The 22500-nt window shown below is 49.1% G+C and overlaps 1 protein-coding gene across 3 annotated transcripts in view; it reads right to left on the bottom strand.

Moving 5' to 3' along the window:
• rxraa (retinoid X receptor, alpha a) overlaps positions 1 to 22500 on the bottom strand; it is an 87703-nt gene that overhangs the window by 3372 nt on the left and 61831 nt on the right. For 2 of the 3 annotated variants that reach the window (XM_035527167.1, XM_035527166.1), the window contains exons 4-10: positions 10666 to 10816; positions 10340 to 10519; positions 8555 to 8596; positions 7420 to 7589; positions 4014 to 4143; positions 3245 to 3377; positions 1436 to 1527 (exon numbers count right to left, since the gene is read on the bottom strand). In XM_035527167.1, the coding sequence (XP_035383060.1) occupies positions 1436 to 1527; positions 3245 to 3377; positions 4014 to 4143; positions 7420 to 7589; positions 8555 to 8596; positions 10340 to 10519; positions 10666 to 10816 (898 nt within the window). The remainder of the gene's footprint in view (positions 1 to 1435; positions 1528 to 3244; positions 3378 to 4013; positions 4144 to 7419; positions 7590 to 8554; positions 8597 to 10339; positions 10520 to 10665; positions 10817 to 22500) is intronic. The other variant, XM_035527168.1, reaches the window with a different exon arrangement.

Genomic DNA, 22500 nt, shown 5'->3' on the forward strand with positions numbered 1-22500 from the left:
CTGTCTGTGTGTGGACTATCTGACGATCTCTCATGAACTGCAATCATCAATACATTGAGGAAGCATCTTGTATGCAGTGTGGCATAAGTACCATAAGTACCATACTGGTGGAGGAAGCCTTCACCCCATAGCAGCTTACAACATAACCGTGTTAACTGTTCAATACGCCCATGTAGTACATGAGTTTACTTCAGAGTTTTCTTCAGACTGACACTGTACGAACATTTCACTATGTCCCGCTGGTGTGTCCTTTGAAAGCAATGTATGAATATAAAAAAATGAATATAACCTTTCACACCAGATGACATCATAACCAACCAGCATTGTGGGTTAGATAGCAGGATGTGACAAGGCAGATTTATCATGCAAACTAAACGCGATGCATATGTGGTACGTTTAAAAAGAGTCGGTGGCCACAGCAGTAGTCATTTATGTCGGCTTTCATACTGCTTATGGAGTGGCTGGAAAAAATAACAGATGACTGACTGGAACTCAGCACGTCGTTCCTGTTCCTCCGGCACTGTTTCCTGTGATGTTCCATCCAACGAGCCCCTGTTGTCTTCAACATCAGTGGAGTGTATGAACATGACATCATGGTATTATGGGGAAACCCATGTAGCGTGAAAGCTGATTTAATGAAGCGCATGACTCACTCATTGTTCCATGTCTGAGCTTAAAAAAAAAAAGTGCTTTTGGATGTGTGTGCGCGCACAATTCCATATGCACTTGTGCATGTGTGTGTGCGGGTATAGGTGTGACCACGTGACAACAGACAAGCGAGTGTTAAACAGCAGAAGACAAGGCATGCGCTCTGCATAGCACCTGCGCGCCAAGACCAGAGACTGTAAACGCGGCAGCAGCAGGACTGAGACACACACACACACACACACACACACACATACACGCACGCACGCACACATGCACACACGTGTTTGTCTGCTCCACAAAACCTCCGGTGTGCAAGTCAGTGAGCGTATAGGTCCTCCTCGGAGAGCGCCTAATTGGGAGAGTGGGAGCAGTAATTTGGGTGTATAAACCAACAGATACAGAGAGCTTGCGGAGGGACGGACTGCCCACAGTAGCCGTGCATGAAGTGATGAGGGGCCGTGCCGGGAGGCGGAGCGGGGCGGGCCCAGAGCCCCCTTCCGATTCCGGGGGGAGTAAACGCGGGGTGGTGGGGCAGAGAGGGAGGCCTCCAAGTCGAATTCGCTTCCTTTAGGAGGAAATTCAAACCGCTGAGTCCCGCAAGCACCCCCACGGCAGCCCAGCTGGGCGAAAACACGGCAGAGACATGGAGCGTCTCTTAACGACCTCCTCTCTGTGTGAGACCTTCTATCCGTTGTTCTGTTTGTACACGCGTGTCGCCTCCATTGTGTCTAAAGAACTAATGGCAGTAATGTTGGGGTTTGGGCTGCAGAGGAGTTGAGATGTTCACCTGGGTTAAAGAGCACGATGGCCCGGAGACATCCCAGCTCACTCTTATCCATCTGCATGTCTCTCATCTTAGACACCAGCTCAGTGAGCACCCTGGAGAGGAGAACACACACACACACACACAAACGCACACACACACACACAAACGCACACACACACACACGCACACACACACACGCACACACAAACGCGCACACACACATGCACACACACACGCACACACGCACAAACGCACACACGCGCACACACAAACGCACACACACACACACGCACACACACACGCACGCGCACATGCGCACACGCACACACACACACACACACAAACGCACACACACACACACAAACGCGCACACACACACACGCACACACACACACAAACGCACACACACACACACACACACACAAACGCACACACACACGCACACACACGCACACAAACACACACACAAACGCACACACACACACACACACACAAACAAACGCACACACACACACGCACACACACACAAACGCACACACACACACAAACGCACACACACACACACACACACACACACACAAACGCACACGCTCAAATACATCCGGCGGAAGAAACGCCCAAGAATCAACATGATGGTTCACTGCTTGGTGAGGCTGGTCCACTTTGCAAGGAATAGCTGGACGTTCATGATTGGACTGTAACCCTTAGACTCCAAGATCTCCATAATGGCATCACACTGCTATGGCAGAGCAAGGTGGCACTGTTACCCTGTAAGTGACCGGGTCGCCCTGTAAGTGACCGGGTCACCCTTTAGTGATCGGGTCGCCCTGTAAGTGACCGGGTCACCCTTTAGTGACCGGGTCGCCCTGTAAGTGACCGGGTCAATCAGCACTCACTGGCGCAGTGAACAGGCTCATTCCTGCCCCTAACCCACTTTAATTCCATTTGCCTTATGGAACCCAGACAGAGGGAGGGGTGACACCCCCCCCCAACACCCCCCACTGAAGTGGACCAGCTCCTGTTCATCTTAATATGGAGCTGTGTTAACACACACGTGGAGTCCAGAGATCCCCGCGTATGCTGAGCTGCCACTGGGCCAGCACTGCACGTTGTGATTATAACGTTATATTGTGATGGTTATGCAAACATACGGCTATATATCTCAACTGTGATATGCTTAACAACATAATAAAGAGCCACTGATGACCCTGTATGGTCAAAGGTGTGTTATTTGTGCCTCATTGCAGGGTTATGAGAACCTGTGTGCGCTGTCTGAACCTTTAGTCCCACCATTATTGCTGCTGTGAGCAGCACAGGAAGGTGTTTACAGTGAGCACAGACACACGTATGTGCAAATCCACGTTTTCTGTCTGACTGGCTCCCATCTCCTGGGTAATACCCCCTGTCACCCGTGCGGGTGAATATTCAATGAATATTGATGTTAATTGATAAAAGTGCTCGCTCCCCTCCTCTCTCCATCACACACTGTATTTCTCCTTTTCCCTCTCTCCAGTACTACCTCTCTCTCTCTTTCTCTCTCTATCACATTCTCTCACTCTCTCACACTCGGCTGGCAGAAATGTCAAGGTGTTTCGGCTGCCCTTGACATGAAAAGTTTAATTGTGTCTTTGCTCTGCCGTGTTTGAAACGCCCTTCTTCTGAGAGACACAGCACTGCCAGACAGCAGCAGTCCACTACCACGTAACCCAAATGATCACCAAGTCCAATACACCGTTTCTGGTCCACCGCTGTGTATTTTAGTCTTAAAACGAAAACGCCCCCCAAAAATGAAACCGAACTCGGAAATGTTAAAGAGCCGTGACCTCTGACCTGTCAAATATGGCCCCGACCCCGGCGCTGTGGGCGCTGTTGCGATGCACGTGGAGTCCCGTGGCTAGCAGGATGCCGTCCTTCACGGCTATGGAGCGGTGCGAGAAGGAGGCGATCAGTAGCTCGTTCCAGCCTGAGAAACACAGCACCATCCACACGGGCTTTACACACAACCTGAAGACCCATGGCATTAAGGCTACAACTACAACTACAGCTACGACTACAGCTACAACGTTGTACAACCTCCTTCAAGTCTCACACAGTGGGGCTGGTAAGGTACTTGGTAATTCACAAGATTCCTGAGTGGGATGGGATTGGGATGGGTCAGACAGGACATCTGAAGTATTTACCTTTTTAATCCTGGTGCTGGATTTTGAAAAATGATTTAATTGTGATAAATGTGATAAAAGCTTCATCTTAACTGTAAGAAAGTGACGAAATTTCCTAATTAGGTCCAGTGTGTCTTCACGTAACCTGTTGCCTGTGTAAGCTGGTTTACAAGCTGGTTTACAAGCTGGTTTGCTCCTGGAAGGAAAGCTACTAAGTTCCTTAATTTTGTATTACAATAAGAGGTTACGGATATGAGTGTGTGTGTGCCTGCATGCGTGTCTGTGTGTGTGTGTGCGTGTGTGTGTGTGTGTGAGTGTGAGTGTGTGTGCGTGTCTGTGTGTGTGTGTGTGTGTGTGTGTGTGTGTGTGAGTGTGAGTGTGTGTGCATGTGTGTGTGTGTGTGTGTGTGTGTGTGTGTGTGTGCACATGCGTGCCCTTGCCTGCTCGCAGTAGGATAACCTGGTCGTCCAGGGGCAGCTGGGAGAAGTGTGGTATCCTCTTGGCCCACTCCACCAGTGTGAACAGCTGCTTATCCGCCGCCTGGCAGATGTTAGTGACGGGATCGTTGGGCTGCAGAGTGCAAACACACACACACACAGTCACCCCATCAGCTGTGGGGGGTGGGGGTGGGGGCGGTTAGCATTAGCTCTGCAGTCACGAGTCTGAGCACCCGGCCTACACCTGCATGGCCTGAGCAGTACAGTAGTTACCGTCTGACCGTGCTGTGCTCGCGTTTGGTCGCGTGCACGCGTAAGTGAACGTGCACACACTACAGCAGAGGAGGTCGTTTAGAGTGAGTGTTGCTCTGACAATTGCTTCTGCACATTTTTGCATGTCTGTGTGGGGGGTGGCTGGTTTTGGCACTTCTCTCCTGACAACTCTACTGCCTTACACACACACACACACACACACACACACACACACACCGGTGAGTAATCCCCTTTGTGCAGGAGGGAACAGGAAGGGAAAGCAAACAACACTCCTGCCCTGGACTGCTCAGGAAATACCTGCATAGAGGCGTCTGTGGAAACCCAGCCCGTCCAGACAAGCATTTCCTGCTGGGTACTCATCGGTGTCCCCATCTTCCCCGGCCCTTGTCACTCACAAATTGCCCCTCACGGACCCCCGAGCGTCGACGGGCTTCAGTCTGAATGCTAAGATTAATCATCAGCGAAAACCTACGCAAATGGGGCCATCGTTTTTACGAAGCGCCGGGCGGCGAGGAGGGTATATGCGTCGCAAAGCTATTAGCGCGTCCTCCCCTCCCCCGCAGAGCGGGCCGCAATCGAAATAAATGACAAACGGCCACGGGAGACCCGTGTGTGATAGGGTGCTGGGGAGTGGTGGGGGGGTGAAGTGGGGTTAGTACTTTATTTCTGAAGACGGAAGGTGAGAGGTGTTGGAGTGTGAGAGGGAGCGAGACCGGGGGAACAGCAGGGCCAGTGTGTGTGTGTGAAAGGACGAGGTGCCACGGAAATTTGAGGTTCAATGTGTCACTGCTGCGTTCGAGCGCACACAGCGTAACCTTAATGGGGCACACAGACTAAAAGGAGCGTGTTGCAAAAAAAGACTGAAACTGACGAAAGAAAGAAATAAGAGTCCTGCCCTTGGCCTGGGGGTTGCCTACAACCTTCACTTGGGCTAAACTCACTTTCACTCTCCTGTACATTCCAGCCCCATTTGTGTACCCCACACCTTAAGCAGCAGTAAATAAGGCACAAAAAAGGGAAAAAAAAAAAAAAACGCTCCGGAAATCAATTCAGGGATCAGGGATTCGGACGTGCGGTCTCTCGTGAGAAGCTGTAGTCTTCCATCGCTCAATCCTTGGCGTAAACCACGGACTCTCAACAGCACTTCAAACACAAGGGGGAGCAACTCGAAACAGTTAGCCACACACAGCCCTCTCCTGACTAGCCCCTGGGAGGCATGTACACAAGGAAAAAAAACAACCTATTTCTGCATCAGATCAGGGACTCTCCTCACCATGAGAGTTTTCTGTGATGTTTCTTTTCAAATGTATAAACAAACAGATAATTAATTCGCATAGCGGCCGTGCACTGGAAATCGGGCTATAACGGAGTACCTCCGCCAGTTCCCCTCTGAAGAATACAACTCCCAGAGTTCTAGTTAAACGCGGCAACGCTCATGAATGATGCACGCCTCTCGCAGCAGTGTTTACCCTGACCTGCTTTCTCCCACGTCCCTGACTGGCATGGCGGCAGGCACAGAGAGCTGTCTGACAGGTCGTGAGATGGCGTCAGGGCCCTTGTGCTGCTCCATGCCAGCGGGGGTCGCACACACTGACCAGACGTCCCATGGGCAGGCTGCACGTCTGGCTCCCAGAAGCCCGTGTCTATCTTTAGAAGTCTGTATTCGTAAGTAAGCTATGCAGAATACGGCGAAGGGGAGGTATGGAAATGGCCAATACCAACTTTTGTGTGTGCTTGCGTGTGTGCGTGCGTGTGTGCGTGTGTGTGTTTCATTGTGAAGGATTTGCCAAGCAGGAGGAGGAGAGATTCTCCCGTAGGACCGATGGCCTCGGTTTTGGGTTCGAGGAATCGCTTTGAGTAATCCAGGACGACTGTGGCTCGTTCCGTTGCAGGCGAATCAGAAGCGTTCGGCCTGCATTATTCACGTCCGAACCCTCTTCCTGGGCTCGTGCAGAAAATGCCTCGCTTGCATGCGGTACCATGAAATTTTCATAACTAAAGGAGGGGAGATGAAAATGTTTTAATGTTTTATATTCTGCTTCAACCGCGTTGCGGCGGTGGCGATGTGCGCGCAGAGGGGAGGGGTGCAGAGGCGCACGAGCTCGTCAGCTTTGGTGGCAAACTGACCCAAACTGCTCATTTCAGCCAGACTAATGGGAACAATAAGCTGACGAGTAAACAACGCTCAGTTATGACATATTTAGTGAAAGCCCTGCCACTAACAGACTGAAAGAACAGCAGAGATCACTAATGGAGGACAGAAGAGAACAAAATGCAAATTAGAGACCCCGGGGCCAAGTAAGAGACAGCATGACTGGGCCTGTCTGTATTTACTCTGTCAGAGAAGGCCAGTTACTAACGCTAAATAACGCTAGATAAACAGACTTTATTCAGCCTGACCAAACCCCAGCCATTAGGCCTTTACAGAGGCTTTACCCCAGACCGAGGGCTTGTGATTCATTAGCGCACGGGGCAGTGCGTCCCAAAAGCGGAGGGGAACTTCGGGGGGGCTGCACTCGAGACTTGAGACGGCGAATGGGAGAGAGGCTGCAGAAGGGGGGAGAAGGAATCGGACCCTTAGGCTGCCTGCCAAGAGGACACCACACAGGAACACAGTCCAGCATGCCAGGGGAAAGTCTCGTTTTCTTTGTCATAGGTCATGGTTAATTTTTTTGTTTTATGTTTCCGCCCAAGCGATTATTCTTTTGAAACGTTTCATGTGCTTGGGATAAACAACTCTTGCATAAGCCTAGTTGATGGTGTGGGAGTACGCCCCCTAGTGGAGGTCTGCTGCCATCTCTCCGGAGTCAGCAATGCTCTCTGTCCTCTCTATCTTCCCCAAAGGATACCGTGTACACACAGCAAAGCCCAAGTACTTCTGCTTTCACTTCCAATCCTGGCAGGACCACTTGGTAGGACACCTCTCTGTCCCTCACACACGTCGAACCTCCAGCACACACCTCCCCCACCCCGGAAACTCGTAAACCGAACGGCTCCGGAAAGGAAAGCCTCCGCCCTCCTACGTCGTAGTGCCACCCTCTTGCCAAGCTGCACGCGGTGCCTAGCAGGGGTGAAGCCTCTGTTTGGCTTAGAGCCTGGAGCGGAGTGAGGGGAGGGGCATTGATACGCTGCTCACCGAGTTGGAGGGCACGCCCAGGTTGGTCTCGATGTAGGTCTCGGTCTTGGGTTCGACAGCGAGCTCCGCCTCCAGGATCTTCTCCACGGGCATGTCCTCGTTGGCGCCGCTGGTGGACTCTACCTCGTTCTCGTTGCGGTCCTTGGCCCGCTGCCTCTCCTCCTGGACAGCTGCGCGTAACACCACAAGGATCCGTCACTACCGCTGCTCAAAAGGTCAGCGCTAACGTGCGCTCACACACACACATGCACACACAGTCACCCGCCCACACAAACACAAACATACCAAGGCCCCCCTGTCTGCCTGCAGCTTTGTCGCTTGTAGTCTACAGTAGTTTAGTAGTGTTTAATCTTCAGTAGTTTATTGTCGTGTAGTTTTCGTAACTATGACAGGGAACTGTGGTTGAGGTTCCTGCTTCGGAAACAGTTGTTTCTAGAGTGATCAAAACAACTGCTGCCCTGGGCCTGCTTGGATTGTGGTGTTAGACACAGAGGAGTGTGTGTGGTGTTAGATACAGAGGAGTGTGGTGTTAGTGTGGTGTTAGACACAGTAAAGTGTGGTGTTAGACACAGTGGAGTGTGTGTGGTGTTAGATACAGAGGAGTGTGGTGTTAGTGTGGTGTTAGACACAGTAAAGTGTGGTGTTAGACACAGTGGAGTGTGTGTGTTGTTAGACACAGCGGAGTGTGCGTGGTGTTAGGCACAGTGGAGTGTGTGTTTGTTAGACACAGCGGAGTGTGTGTGGTGTTAGACACAGTGGAGTGTGTGTTTGTTAGACGAGATTGGTGTTAGTGTGGTGTTACACACAGTGGAGTGTGTGTGATGTTAGACACAGCAGAGTGTGTGTCATTGTAGACAGCGGAGTGTGTGTGTTAGACACAGTGTGTGTGTGTGTGGGTGTGTGTGTGTGTTGAGGCTGCTGAATCAGTTGGTTTAGTTTAAGGGATCAGGTGTTTGATCCACTCCACCAGAGTAGCAGGAAGTGGGTTAGAGTGCTGAGCACACGCTCAGGCTTACTGTGACCAAGACAGATATAACCACATCTCAAGCCTCTAGGGTTGTGGACCCCCCCCACCCCCTTTCTCTCTCTGAAGGTGTCTGTGTCTGCATGTGAGGTGTTCTTGTTATCCACAAACCTCCAGAAACCTTCTCGCAATATGGCCCCCTCTGCACACATGCTGAAATACACACACACACACACACACACACACACAGACACGCACAGACACAGACACACACACACACACACACACGCATTCACATCACACAGTCTCTGTTTCCTTTTATCCTCTGCTATTTCCTCAGAGCTGAATCACAGTAGTGGCTTGGTGAATGGGGCCCCGGGGCAGAGGAGAACAGGGGAGGTGGGGCTCCACTTTTCAGAGACTGCCGTCTGGTTTTGGAGGTCAGCCCAAGGGTAGAATGTTCCTCTGCGAGTCAGGCAGAGGTGAAAGGGGGCTGAAATCACGTTAGCTTTATTTCCCCCGGAGAAAGAGAAGAGGATAAATTCATTTAATCCTGTTTTTACTGCAGTTTCATTTGGGCTCTTTTTCGAACTAGCCAGCCTGACTTTTCCCTTGCCTCCAGCGACCGTGTGTGTGCGTGCGCGTGTGTGTTACTGGCACCGCAAGAAGCAAACACCAATAGTGCACGGTCATATCCTAGAACAGAACCTGGCCCCACACAGCATGCGCAAGAGAAAGGCGGAGTCTGGCTCAAGGGGCGTGGCCGAGCGAGGGATTGACAAGGCCCACCGTGCACGTGGTTTCCCTTGCTTGGTTGTGCCGGGGGCGTGGTGCAGCACATGGCACTGGGAGGGGCTTAATGCACAGGAGGCCATCATGGCTCTGTCACAAGGGCCCTGGTCTTGCTGCTGTCTGATGTGCGCGAGCTGTTACTTTCGATGTGTGAATGTAGGAAGGCAGTTTGTATAAGACAGCAGGTAAAGGCTATCCAGATATCAGGAGGAGCGCAAGTTTTCTGTGTATGTGTGTGTGTGTGTGTGTGTTAATGCGTGTGTATGTGGATGCGGATGCATGTGAGCGCGTGTGTGTATATGTATTTGTATGTGTATGTTCCTAAGGGCATGAATATGTGGACAGAAGAAAGTTTAGCACTGCTGGTGACACACCTAGAACAGGGATGCCAGTCTCTGTCAAAACCACAAGCCCATTTTAAAAACGGCTATCCGAAACGTTTCAATCCTCTAAACGCATCATTCACCCGCAGGCAAATGCGAGGGTACACACACACTCCCAGATCAACGTTTCAGGGGTGTGTGTTGCGATCCTCTTTTGACTGAGCGATGCTGCACGTTCCGTTGTTTCGTTCTCATGGGGACGGGTGTGACTGGTGTGTTAAAAGTGCTAATGTCCTCCTCCTCTACAGTGATACGCCTCTTCCCCAACTCTCTTCTTTCATCTCTGCTCCCTCTCTCTCTCTCCCCCTCTCTCTCTATCTCATCTCTCTCTCTCTTGCCTGGGGTTCTAATCTGGGAGGGAGGGGAACGAGGCTTCTTCACGTTTGCAGCAAAATGTCTCTTGGAAGCAAAGTGAAAACTCCTGTTAATCCACGCTGATTTTTCAGCACTATGTAAAGCCCCAAGTATCCCCAGCTAAGCCCTCCCTCCAGTACCTACGCAGACTCCCGTCACACGGACACCAGTTTTCCAAGGACGCTCGGACACACGTTGCCGCTGATCTCGTGAGACCCATGCCTGACCGAACGCCTGATCACCGCCGCGCGTTAATAAGCGCGGCTCCACCAGCGGTGAACGGGGTTAAAAAAAAAACAAAAAACCCAACGACCTGTCTCCATTTTTCCGCCGGTGCCACAGCAGTGTGGCTCCTCAGATCTAGCAGCGGGTCATTTTGGCGGTTCCTGCTAGCTCTAACGCGGTGGTGCTGCCCGGCGGGCCGTACCTTCTCTCTTCATGCCCATGGCCAGGCACTTCTGGTAGCGGCAGTACTGGCAGCGGTTGCGCTGGCGCTTGTCGATGACGCAGTCCTTGTTGTCTCGGCAGGTGTAGGTCAGGTCCTTGCGCACGGTGCGCTTGAAGAAGCCTTTGCAGCCCTCGCAGCTGTACACGCCGTAGTGTTTACCTGTGGGCAACAGCGCGGCCGTCAGGGCAGACGTGCGGGGCCGGAGGCTTTGTGGTGAAGGCTCGGGAGGGTACAAACCTTCCGGCAGTTTTGGTAGCACGTGCGCGCGCGTGTGTACGTGTGGGCGTGCGTTTGCGAGCGTTTACCCGAGGAGCGGTCGCCGCAGATGGCACAGATGTGCTTGGTGAGAGACATGGGGGTCCCGGGGGGCGGAGCCTGCACCTTCATCACCCCGTTTAAGCCCACGGGGGGCTTGATGTCCTCGGAGCTGCTGACGGAGTTCATCGGCGAGTTCAGCTGTAACATATACGCACAGAAACCCAGCCATACTGTTTAGACAGATAACCAGGGTCCAGCCCTCACACAGGACCTACTCCCTTTACGAACGCTAGCAGCCTCACTCTCTCCCTCCCCATCTTATATCCCTCCCTTCTTTCTCCTTTTCCCTACTCCCTGTTTCTCTCTCACTCCCTCACTCACACACTCACTCATCCATCCCCCCCCCCCTCTGGTGTATAGGGAAGAACTCATAGCAGGATGTGTCCCCAGAATCATTTATTCACATTCAACACTGCCAGTGCAAATGTTCTATGCTAGGACAGCTGCAATAAAATATTTAACAGGACAGTGGAATAGGGAGAGGCTTGTGGGTTTTTTTTCCCTCCCTTCTTACAAAAACACACCCGAGCCAAAAATGTGCCTGGCTGAACTTATGCAGACATAGGGGGAGATTTGTTCATACATGCACGTCCCACAAAGGCCGCTATGCGTTTCCACACAGATTTATGAGAGTAGGTTGGGGAGGCATAAACTACAATCCACAGCAATCCATCATCTTCAATCACTGATCATCACCACCTCATCATATCCTGCTTACAAACTGCATGAATAATGTGCCATCCGACGTTATTATCCAACGTTCACACCAGAGCGCATGCATGTAGTGGTAGCTGCAGTCTGACTGTAATGTGACAGCAACTACAGTCCCACTGTAACATGACAACAACTACAGTCCCACCGTAACGTGACAACAACTACAGTCCCACTGTAACGTGACAACAACTACAGTCCCACTGTAACATGACAACAACTACAGTCCCACCGTAACGTGACAACTACAGTCCCACCGTAACATGACAACAACTACAGTCCCACTGTAACATGACAACAACTACAGTTCCACCGTAACATGACAACAACTACAGTCCCACTGTAATGTGACAACAACTACAGTCCCACTGTAACGTGACAACTACAGTCCCACTGTAACGTCACAGCAACTACAGTCCCACCGTAACGTGACAACAACTACAGTCCCACCGTAACGTGACAACAACTACAGTCCCACTGTAACATGACAACAACTACAGTTCCATCGTAACATGACAACAACTACAGTCCCACTGTAACATGACAACTACAGTCCCACTGTAACGTGACAACAACTACAGTCCCACTGTAACATGACAACAACTACAGTCCCACTGTAACATGACAACTACAGTTCCACCGTAACATGACAACAACTACAGTCCCACTGTAACGTCACAACAACTACAGTCCCATGGTGACAGTGGCTTCAGGTGACTGGTGTGAGCTACTAACCGACCCATCTCCCCATGTTTAGGGAAAAAGGAGAGAGCGAAACACAGAGACAGTCAAAGAGAGAGACAGGCAGCGGGGCAGAGAGAAAAAGAGAAAAAGATCATTTTCTGGGGTGCCCAAGCCTGGAAACAAGCCCCCTCTACAGCGACCTAAAGGACGAGAACCATGTACTTGTCACTGAACACACACACGCTGAACTCCGCAAAGATGCTAACTTAGCAAGTACTGTGTTCATTCAGCATCTTTTTTATAATCAAACGTGAAAAAAAGCATGAATAATAAAATGTCACACACTTTACGTGGAGCTAGGGAAACACTCTTGTACCGTGCGTCAGACGATGACGTGATACACACACTTCTCGCACTACGATTATCTCATTTCTGAGCTGGACTGCATCAGGGATGCGATCATTTCCACCAGTGCACCACCTTCCAGGCACCAATGCGCCTGCGCGTGGACGAGAGTGCTGGCGATGCACGGCGTGACGATGACCCGCGACCCGGGAGCCACAGCAACGCAGGTCTCTGCCCCGGCGCAATCTGGGCTCACACACACACACCACGAGGACGATGGACTGCATGTGAGAAGATTAGATTTACTATCTAGTTTACATACACACACACACAGACGCATGCCTCTTTTACTAGTGATACACGGTGGCTTTCGCTGTAATGAACATCCTCGTCTATGGATGACGGACACGCATGCACACAGCTACCGTTAGGGAATTCCATCCAACTCAGTCAGACCTTCCAGTTCATTTCAAGGATTTTCTTGAAAAAAAAAGATGACGTATTAAATTCCTAGATTTTAATTTCTATTAAAACCCTATAACTCTACTCCAAGTACATTTTTAGTTATGAGTTTTTGAAGCTTGGCCCTCTGAGCTAAATTGAATCACTTTTGCAATTGTTTGTATGCGTATATTAAGTCGCAATTTTTCACTGGACTGGGTTAAAATTTGTAATGAACATCCAAAAAACCCTAAGGAGAATTTGCAAAATGTATTCACGTATTTGTTGTGGAATGTTTTAGAATAATCAAATTAATAAACATCATTTTGTAACCAAACAGCGGATCTTTCATTTTCAGAAATGAAAATGGTCTTGCAACCAGATTTTGTTTCTGTGTAGTAGTAATGTAGTTCTGTCCCATTTCTGTGTAGTAGTAATGTAGTTCTGTCCCATTTCTGTGTAGTAGTAATGCAGTTCTGTCCCATTTCTGTGTAGTAGTAATGCAGTTCTGTCCCATTTCTATCCCCTGAGTGCCACAGTTTCACAGATGAAGAACCCATATCAACATAACATTTTCCCATAAAAAAGTTGAAACGAAACTGGAATAATCCTTCTTGGGAAAATATACAGTCAAAATATTTTAAAAGGTGGGGTTTTAGCTCTGAAACTGATCTGTGGCCCTCAATTTTTTAACGCAGCACCAAATAGCTTCAAAATATGATAGAACTACAAATACTACTACACAGAAACAAAATCTGGTTGCAAGAAAGTGGAAAGTAGTGGAGATACACATTTTTAAAAATGAAAGATTCTTCATTTGGGTAAAAAAAATATTATTAATTTAATTACTGTAAACACTCAGCAACAAATACATGAATGCGGGTTGGAAATTATCCATAGGGTCCTTGGATCCTCAGTACAATTCTTTTTCGCACAATCCAGTGGCGAGGCTGAGAATACACATACAAGTGTTCAATTTAGAACTTCAAAAATTCATAATTAAAAAGGTACTTGAAGCAGAGCTACAGGGTTTTACAAGGTCTTATGAATTTCACAGATTTCAAATGGTTTGTTTCAAGAAGATCCCTGACACAAGCAGGGAGGTCAAGGTGATGAAAGCCAGCTGTTTACTGTGTGAGAGCTCACGTGCGCACACGCACACGCACGCATGTGTGCAGACGAGCTCCAGCCCCACACACCGCTGGCACATCAGTCCCCCGCATAAACATCCCAGCGATGGAATCTGGTAGACAAAAGCTACTTATCTTTAATGTGCTGAATGTGATTTATTGCTTTGGAGCTCATCGTTGTCCTTGAATAACGGTGAAGCCGGTGGAGGCAGCTGAAGAAAGACGTTGGTGGCTAGTGACTGAGCGGGAGAGGCTGGCATTAACCAGCTCACCGGCGCTTTTATTTTACGCACGCTGTCAGTGTTTATGACAAAGATGGCACTTTCAGTTATGATGAAATTCTCTCTCCCCCTTCATAAAATGGGCCTTATTAAACTCACGAGCACACACACACACACACACACACACACACACACACACACACACACACGCACACACACACACACCTGTCCTCTAGCTGTGCTCCTACAATGCTGATTCCTCTCTCTGGTTCAGTCCCATCCAAACGCCACGCGCCATGCGCCACGTGTTTAATCTGTTTTCAGTGAACATGCAACTCACTCTGCTCAAACTCACTTTCCATGTTGTGTGTGTGTGTGTGTGTGTGTGTGTGTGTGTACATATGTGGTGGAAGCATTAAATGGGCTCAATTCTCTACAATAATACAATAATCCTCCCCTTGCCCCCACACACGAACATGCCTGGTTCTGGGGTAGAGGGTCGTTAAAATGCCCCCTATGAGAGCCCCCCCCCCCCCCACACACACACCACCTCCACCACCAGAGGCGATTTAATCTGCCTGTGGGTCCAGGAGTTATGGCTGGTTGTGTGCGTCACGGCAGGTGTAGTATTCATAAAATCATTAAAATGCAACACAACACAACACAACACGACACAACAGAGTCCCCTCCGGGCTGATATAACAAAGGCACAGAGGTAACAATCACAGCTCCACACGCTAGTCGCAGAGCACTCTGGCTCTCATTAGCCGTAGAGCTTCCTCACACACAGTTCCAGAGCGGTAGGAGGTTGCTCCTATTCCTGCGTTTCCATATTTGTCTTTGTGGGCTTTCAAAAAAGGCTCGACCTGGCTAATTAACTCGAGAATACCCTAGTGGTTTCTGTGATCAAGCTGCCCAAACCTTTTGGTGTGGTCTTTCAACGGCATTCTGCAAAAAAAAACCACGTAATTACCAGCGACCCCCCCTCTGCGCGACCTGGGGCCGATGCTCACAGTCCTGCACAGTTGATGCAAGCAAACGGAGCTTTCCTGTGGATTTCAGTCCTCGTGCTCGGATGTGCAAACACTTGCATGCTTACAGTCCCTGTAACCTTGACAAAATGGGTTTGGATGTTCAGTCGTTTCCCCAAATATACTGCGTGCAAAACAAAACCCAGTCCCTGGAGAGAGAGAGGAGCCCAGCCACTCTCTGAACTGACATTCACCGTTGCTTAATTTGCAACTGAAGAAAAGTTTAGAAAAAAAATTAAAATTTGCCTTTCCTGCTTTTATTGGCGCCCGGAGGCAGAGTCAGCATCTCTGTTCTGATGAGATTCTGGCCTTGTTTAGGCCCAGTAAGCACGAACGCTGTCGTCTACCTTACTGGGTCATGGGTCTGGATCCACGCAGCAGGGCTCATTAGCACCAGCGACTGCACTGCAGTTGAACTGGGCACCAAGGCAACGCTGTCCTCTGCTGCCATGACAACAGGCCCTGTAGTGGTAGATGCATTGGCGTAGTCGCGCCGTTGGCATCCCCTCTCTGCCCGCTCCTTTAGGTCCTCGCAGGTAGCGGGGTCACCGGTACCGTTACCTCTAGACCAGTGGGGCTCGTGGGTTGGTTAATTAACTGACCTTGACTCCTGATATTGTGAAACAAAAAACAAAAACATTATTTCAGTCATATAAATGAGATGTAAATAGTTTTAAAAAATTAATGGTTTGTAAGCGTGAAACTTTACCATTCACATTAACAACAACAACAAAAGGCCAGTTATTCTGAGGTCTTTAGCGGAAGCCCTGGGGAGCCCGTGCGCTAAATCACCCCTGACAACCACCACCATATTTGAGAAATAAAAACATAATAAGACAGCACAGAACAGCCCTCCCCTTCACAAACAGAGAAGAGGGGAAATAAACGAATCACATCAGCCAGCTGAAGAGCTCCAGCCTCTGGCAGTCTGTCTCGGGGGTCAGGGGTCGCGCCGAGCCACTCAGTGATGGAGAAAGCAGCAGGGACAGGCCTGCCTTGCTGGACTTTAACTGGAAGGGGGATGTGAGTGGTTGCTTAATGTTTTCACACAAAGCTGGCGTGTCTGACAAGATGTCACATGCTATCCGCCTCTCTCTTATTGTTTGTAAAGCACGCACACATACACACGCACACACACACGCACACACAGACACAGGCACACACAGACACACGCACACACACACACACACACACACGCAGACACACGCACACACAGACACACACAGACACGCACACACAGACACACGCACACGTGCGCACACACACGCAGACACACGCACACACAGACACACAAACACACGTACACACACGCACACACACACAGGCACACACACGCACACACGCGCACGCACACACACAGGCACGCACACACGCACGCACGCATGCACACACACGCAGACACGCACACACACGCACGCATGCACACACACGCAGACACACACACGCACACACACAGGCATGCACACACACGCACGCACGCACGCACACACACACGCAGACACACACACGCAGACACGCACACACACACGCAAGCGTATCTAAAGTATTACAAGCATGAGATAAGCCGTGTGCCGATGTGCCGTTTTAGCATGTTCTGCAGAGCAGCTGAACTGAGAGTGAGAAAAGAGAGAAAGAAAAAGAAAGAAACAAACAACCAAAAGCAAAATAAATCCAAAATAAAAGGAAGTAAAAAAGCAATGATGGTCAGCACCTGCGCGTCTAATTGCTGGAGGGATGGAACTGTGGGAGTGGCTGAGTCACCACAAACCTGCTGAACATCTGAAGTGTTGAAATGTGCTCGGAAAACACCATTCAAGTGAAAGCATCGAGTGTGTGTGTGCACTCGAGTACTTCTCTGAAGTGTCACTCAACCTTTCCACACCTCACACTTCACTATGTTTCTCATTTACAAAAAGAATCATTGTGTATTTCAGACATAAACAATGCCAACACTGATATTTACAGAATGCTGTAGTGTGTCGACGCTCGCTCTCTCTCTCTTTCTCTCTCTCTCTCTCTCTCTTTCTCTTTCTCTCTCGTGCACTCTCTCTCTCTCTAACACACACACACTGCTGGTGAGATTCTCTAGGATGAGACACTCGGTTCAGGGAAGTTCAGTAAGCTCAGTGAGAGAGCTCACTTGAGCCTTTAAATCTCCTGGTCTTTTTTTAAAGACTCTACTTAGTGCAGCGTCCCTATAGGAGCTGGGAGGGAGCTCTCTCCACACACGAGCGGATGACTCAGACAATACGTTACGTTCGGTCTGACACTTTAAATGGAGCAAGGGGAGGCGCGCGAGCCTCTCGCAACAGGACGTGCTTTGCGCGTGTGATTTAGCTACAAACATCTGGGCGTTGCTAGCGCGCTTCACGCAAAAAGCACGGCATCACCCCGAACCCACAAAGGAAGTGCAGAGGCACAGAAGCAGGAGTTTTAGCAGAGCTTAGCTCATCTGAGAGAGCCAGAGAACAGGCTCTCTTCAGAAGGACACTTCAAAGACGACGTTAAACCCTGCCGCAGAAGATCTAAACACACACTCGCCTCAATGCTGCAGGCCGAGTCAGCCTCGACGTTGCACGCAGAGTCAGCCTCCACACTGTAGACCGAGTCAGCCTCCACACTGCACACAGAGTCCGCCTCGATGCTGCACACAGAGTCAGCCTCAACGCTGCAGGCTGAGTCAGCCTCGACGCTGCACTCAGAGTCAGCCTCTCCTTGTGTTCTGCTCTTGCACACTAATCTCAAGTGGAACTTAAAAACAATGTCATCTGTTAATGGCTTCATAATGGATAGCTGCATTTGAATTATGTGGTTGCTTTTAATCAGTGACTCAAAATCAGGTGTATGCACGTGTGAGTGTGTGTGTGTGTATGTGTGTGTGAGAGAGAGAGAGAGACAGAGAGAGAGAGAGAGAGAGAGAGGGGATAAATTTACTAGAAGTCCTGTCTTTTATTAAAAAAAAAAAAAACACATTTACCAAATCAGCCTGAAGACATGTCAGTGTGCTAGCCCAGCATGACATCACTCTGGCTCCTGCAGTCTGTGCTTGGCCGGAACGTAAACAGCACCGCAGGGAAGTTGACCCCTGCTCCAGTGAGCTGTGCCGCTCCAAGTGCCCCAGGGCCACCGCACAGAGGCCAGGGAGTGAGTCCCCATGCCTGATAACCCCACTCAACCTCCGACCTCAGACCTTTCACACCCATAACTCACCCCGAGAGTGCCCCCACTGTCGCTGTGGCACAGTCTGCTGGGTTTCCTTACCCGGCCCTTCTTGCCACGCTGCCGGCTGCCTCTCCTGAGGCATTCTTGGAATTCCGACAGCTCCGAAACCTTTACGATTAATCACGCTTAAGTTTACACAAGTGCACATACAGTACGGTGCAAGAGGCTGGAGCCAAGCAGAGATTTTCTGGACCGAGACTAACTGGGAAGACCTTTACTATGTCACCACGGTAACCACTAAAAACAGACTTTAGAATTTAGAAGTGCTATTCAGGCAAGGAAGGACAGTAAAGTGTATTATGGAAAACTGTTTGGTGATCTCTTACCAGTCCAACTCCTATGGGCTGAACTTCAGCACTCGGAGGGAAAAGGGCATCCCAGCAGTCTAAAAGCAGCTAAATGTCGTAAATGTAAATGTAAATGTAAAAGCATGTTGGGAAGAAGCTGGAAAGATATGGAAAACCAAAACCTGCAGCTTTCCAGCTAAATTTTTCAAAATGTTTAATTTATTAATTGTATATACAATGTACAACATGAGGTTTTTTGTTGCAGTTGCGGGGGTCCTATGAGTGATGCATTGCAGCAGTCAAGAAAAAAAAAAACAAGATGTATATATGTGGATGTATATATGTGGATGTATATATGCGGATGTATATATGCGGATGTATATATGTAGCAGTGCCAGATCTCGTCATTTTCTTCTGTCCCCATGAAGACGTGTCAATCAAGAACTCAGCACTGTTACGCCTTTCTGACCTACAGGAGTTCACCTTTTGATTTCTGACGTGCATTTGCATTTAACACTGACATTCTTGGTTTTGACAAAAAAGCCTTTCATTGGAATTACAAACGTCGCTCGCTGTTATATTGTGGAAGTTGTTCGAGGGTCCCGCATCTGCTTAAGCCATTATTATGGCGTTGCCTACCAGCAACTCTACAAGATAGAGAGCCATGGGTGTCAAAACATCATTCCAGGCAAGTCACACACACACACACACACACACACACACACACACACACACACAGGATGAAAACATTTTTTTCATCTGTATTTTCATCTGTATTTTATGTGGTTTACAGGGTCATACTGAAATATTCCTGTCGGTTTAGTCATTCTGTGTATCGCTGAATGTAGAAATTAGAATGGGGTAAAATATTTGACAGTCATCTGTCTCTGTCTATCCGCTATACTTCTGTCTTTATTAAACAGTTTATGGAGCTCATAGCAGCAGCTGTACCCACATGTACTCGGTGCAATGGGATGTGTTTTCATTTGGTACTTTATTCAATAATGCAGCAAGCAATGAGAATAGAACAAAATGTCAGTGCATGCTAACATTTGCTAATTTAATGTAATTTAGCTCAGCTACAAACTTATTTTCATAGCTTTATATGACACACAGACATTTTTGAAATGACTTCCCCACGTTTAGCTCCTGCGGTGTATAGTCACAGCCTGTTACCTAGACCTGGTTAACCGGGTGAATATAAGATAGATTAGCTCATTAGCTCATTAGGTTTAATTTAAACATGTTCAATCTGTAATAACGCACAGATGATACGTTCTTAAATTATGAACTGTGACTGAGAATTTGATTAGGCTGTATTTACACACGGCACGGATTGTGCTGTTGACCGAGACCCCTAAGACAACCTTTCACCTCTCCAGGTTCGGACAGTTAAAGCCACGTTACATTTGACACTGAGACTGTCAATCAAACCATGCCATGCCCACACCGCAGACCGTTAAAAGGCGAAAATGAAAAAATTTATTCTGGAACTCCTTTTAATGTCATTTTAGGGTTAAAAAAATTGGAATATATATATATATAACATTCTTCGCAAAAATATTTTTCAGAGTTAAAAAAAAACAATCATGTATGGCCTTTAAAAGCAACGTACAGAGATATTCCTTAGCCAAGAAAAAGAATTTGACATTGAAGCAACTTCAGAAGAGGCAACTTGAATAAAAGTTGGAATTGAACAGTGGAACACGCTTGTCCTTGTCTAAGATGGACAATACGTCTGCTTCTTCTCGAGGTCACAATGCAAAAACTGCATTATGGGCCATGCATAAAAGACCCAGTTCAGGTACTGAGGCTGGACGAACACTCAAACTGAAGCCGAAGACATGCGAGTGCCGAACGGGTGCTGATGAGAGTTAGAGAGGGAGAGAGAGAGAGAGAAAGACAGACAGGGAGAGAGAGAGTGAGAGAGAAAGACAGAGAGAGAGAGAGAGAGAGAGAGAATCTGCTGTTAAAGTGGAACATTAACATTCCGGCAGCATCACCACAGACACTCTGCAAACAGGCCTTTTGTGTAGGGATGCCTAAATCCCTCTAGCCGTCTCCTTGGATGTCCCTCACTGACGCAGCTCCTCGTCAAAATCTTTCCAAACAGCCCGAGCTCAAACCAGGAGCTTTGGCTGCAGAGTGAGCTGGGCGGAAGAAGAAGGGCAGAGAAAAGGTGCATGCAGGCACGGGGAGGAGGTGTTACAGGAGCGTGCGCAGAGATGAGAGCACACGACTCCCCCCTGCTGTGTGCACCAAGGCTCGCGTACGCTAAGAGCTGTGCAATCTAAGGGCCACGCGCACTAGTGGACGAGCACACAAGGGCCATGTACGCCGAGGGCCGAGCTCTGGCTCTCAAGTCCTGTACTCTCATATGATCTTCATAAAGTCCTGTACTCAAGTCCTGTACTCTCATATGATCTTCATAAAACAGGAAGAATGATTGACATTTTAGGAAAACCTAGCTTCATAGGAGGAAGTGTGTCGAAATTGGGACTGGCCGTAAAGCTGGTTGGTGTGTCATGTGAGCACTCTCTGGAGCGCGGAAACATATGCTGTCTGCGCAACACATACCCAGGAGGTAGTTTGGAGCTATTTCAACAACTAGCAAATGGTGAAAAACAGAGGGAAACACTCAAAACGGTCTACGTGAGACGCGGTCAGACACTTGACGTGCTCTCTCTCCCCGTTTCACACCAGGATCACATTTGAATGTGGAATAACAAAGCAGACATGTTTTCTTCATCACAACCCCTCAGCTGTGGCCAGAGACGCAGCCTGTGTCCTTAGGACTTCCCAGTCTCTCTGAGGCGCATTCCAGCTTAGACGGGAAACAAATGCACGATGTGTCTCAAAAGACAAAGAGCTCAGGTAAACTTCGAGAGCATTTGTTGTTCTTCCCGGTCACGAAACAATACTGTGCTTTCTGAGCACCTGGACTAGTTTAGTAGTCTGGTAGTTTGTGATTCGCCAGGCTTAAGGCGAAGGTTTCAGAAGCCGTAAACAGTGTCAGAATGAGGTACGAGGTACTGAGTACGAGGGTGCCCCCCATGTGGGCTGGAGTACCACAGGGATGTGGTTGGCGGTGGGGTGTTTTCAGTATCGAAGGCGTGGAGGGTGGGGTAGGTGCAGCATTGGGTGGAGGGGTTGTGCCAGGGTAGTGCAGTCTCAGCATCAGCCAATTAATCACGGCAGACGTGGAATGGGCGGGGCTACCTTTCAGTACAAAAATCAAACCGCAGAGGCCTTTATAAAAACCCTACTGTCTGCGTGTGCTGTAATGGACTATTTTCTGCTGTTTTTTTCTCAAACACTGAGCACAGCTGGAGTCTGGACTGTTCCTCCAGTGGACTTGCCACAGACTTGGCGACCATTACTGACTCTCACCCAGTGTAACGGGCCAGTCGGCAGGCCGGCGTCCACCTGGTGTCCTTCCATTCACAAATGAGAAAGGGTTACATGAACTACTTGCAGATTTCCGACAGCTGCCGCATTGGCTGCCCATGTGTCAGGCTGTGCAGGGCTGTGTGTAGTTTTAAAGCGAGTGTGTGGAGATGGCGAGACCTTCGTGTGTAGTGCAAAGCCTGACTCTGCAATCATCTCAGAAAGCGTGAATATTTCGACCACACATAGGTAGATGGGGAAGCCCCTCAGCGGTTCGAGGCCGAACAGGGTAGACATTCACGCTTTGCGTTTCAAATGCCTAGAGATAAATGCCTGGGCCGTTCCCTCAGTCTCGCACCAGGA

The sequence above is a fragment of the Electrophorus electricus genome, chromosome 6 (assembly GCF_013358815.1).
Source record: "Electrophorus electricus isolate fEleEle1 chromosome 6, fEleEle1.pri, whole genome shotgun sequence".
Lineage (NCBI taxonomy): Eukaryota > Metazoa > Chordata > Actinopteri > Gymnotiformes > Gymnotidae > Electrophorus > Electrophorus electricus.